Raw genomic sequence first — 1,308 nt, 5'->3', positions numbered from 1 at the left:
GTCACTTTATTGTAAAACATCCCTAATCTTCGGCACTTTGTGTGGCCTTATTGTGAGCAACTGTCGTAAAACTTATACTTAAACCAAATAGAAAAAATTGTTAAATTTTAAGACTCTATTTACAACCCAAAAGGGTTGAGCAAAGACAAGCACGTTTGATACAATGTTGGATAGAGTGTGTTGTGTTTTCCGTAGATAGAAAGCTATACAAGGGATGGATAGATGAAAATTTGAATCTTTTGCGACTTCAGGGATCTGGATAGTTAAAAAAATTAATAAAGATTTTTCAGAGTCCTGCCTGTGTCTCATGGCAACTCAAAGATCCCGTTTCTTCTACAGCAGAAAATATATGTATATTATAGAATGCAAGGCTCAAAATCTTTAATCCAGTGCCAACTGTAGAAAGTTTCGTCAAATCTCTATTTTATACAATATGGTTTGCTTCTTGCATCGTGACGCTGGTCAGTGCACACACTGTTTTTTCTTTGTGTTCCCTGCTAGATATCAGGGGTGGTCGACTGCTGGTTCTCCAGTCGAAGGTTGCACACTATGTCAAACTGATCTCTGCTTTGCATAATCAAATTTGACCCTGAAGTCACAAAGGATTATCGCCTTCTACACTCAAACAAAATTTCTGAACCTACAGTGTATAGTGGCCTCCTGATTGCTTTTTGTCATCAAACAAATGAAATCGTGACATAGATTAGGTTTTTATTTTGATCAGTTTGACGAATAAGTTCCAAAAATAGCTTTTGCTCCTCCATGAAGGAAAATTCAGCCGCCCTCAATTTCTAGCAACAGTAGAAAATTTGACGAAACTTTCTGCATTTTGTGTGTGACAGTGGTTTGTATGTCAGTGCACAACCAAACACAGTTCATGCTACTAACCAAGTACATGTAGTTGCGTTCTTACCTTGTTTTTCTGAGTGACACAAAAGTGCGGTCTTTGACGATCTTTTTGTAGTCTATCTTGCACACTCGACTCAAACCGTTGAGCTGATGAAGTACAAATGGGCCGTTAAGACAGTTATATTTAGTTTAATGTAAAGCGAATTCAGAAGAAAAAAAATTGCACTTATACATGTACTTATAAGCTTGTAGGATGGTCAGAAGAATAGAGCATGTAAGTGTTTTGTTATTTTTTTATTTTTTTCTTGGGGAGGGGATGGGAGGCAAAGCATCTTCACAGACCGAAATATAGCGTAGAAAACGTGAGAAAAAAACAGACAGACAGACAGACAGACAGACAGACAGACAGACAGACAGACAGACAGACAGACAGACAGACAGACAGACAGACAGACAGAC

At 37.9% G+C, this 1,308-nt stretch overlaps 1 protein-coding gene across 1 annotated transcript in view; it reads right to left on the bottom strand.

The window, feature by feature from the left end:
• LOC106011547 overlaps positions 1 to 1,308 on the bottom strand; it is a 19,913-nt gene that overhangs the window by 6,114 nt on the left and 12,491 nt on the right. The window contains exon 3 of the mRNA XM_035969342.1: positions 914 to 996. Within this exon, the coding sequence (XP_035825235.1) occupies positions 914 to 996 (83 nt within the window). The remainder of the gene's footprint in view (positions 1 to 913; positions 997 to 1,308) is intronic.

Source organism: Aplysia californica, unplaced genomic scaffold (genome assembly GCF_000002075.1).
Source record: "Aplysia californica isolate F4 #8 unplaced genomic scaffold, AplCal3.0 scaffold00138, whole genome shotgun sequence".
In the NCBI taxonomy this organism is placed as follows: Eukaryota; Metazoa; Mollusca; class Gastropoda; order Aplysiida; family Aplysiidae; genus Aplysia; species Aplysia californica.
Note: the sequence above shows the minus strand (reverse complement) of the source record. Positions and strands in the feature narration are given on the sequence as shown.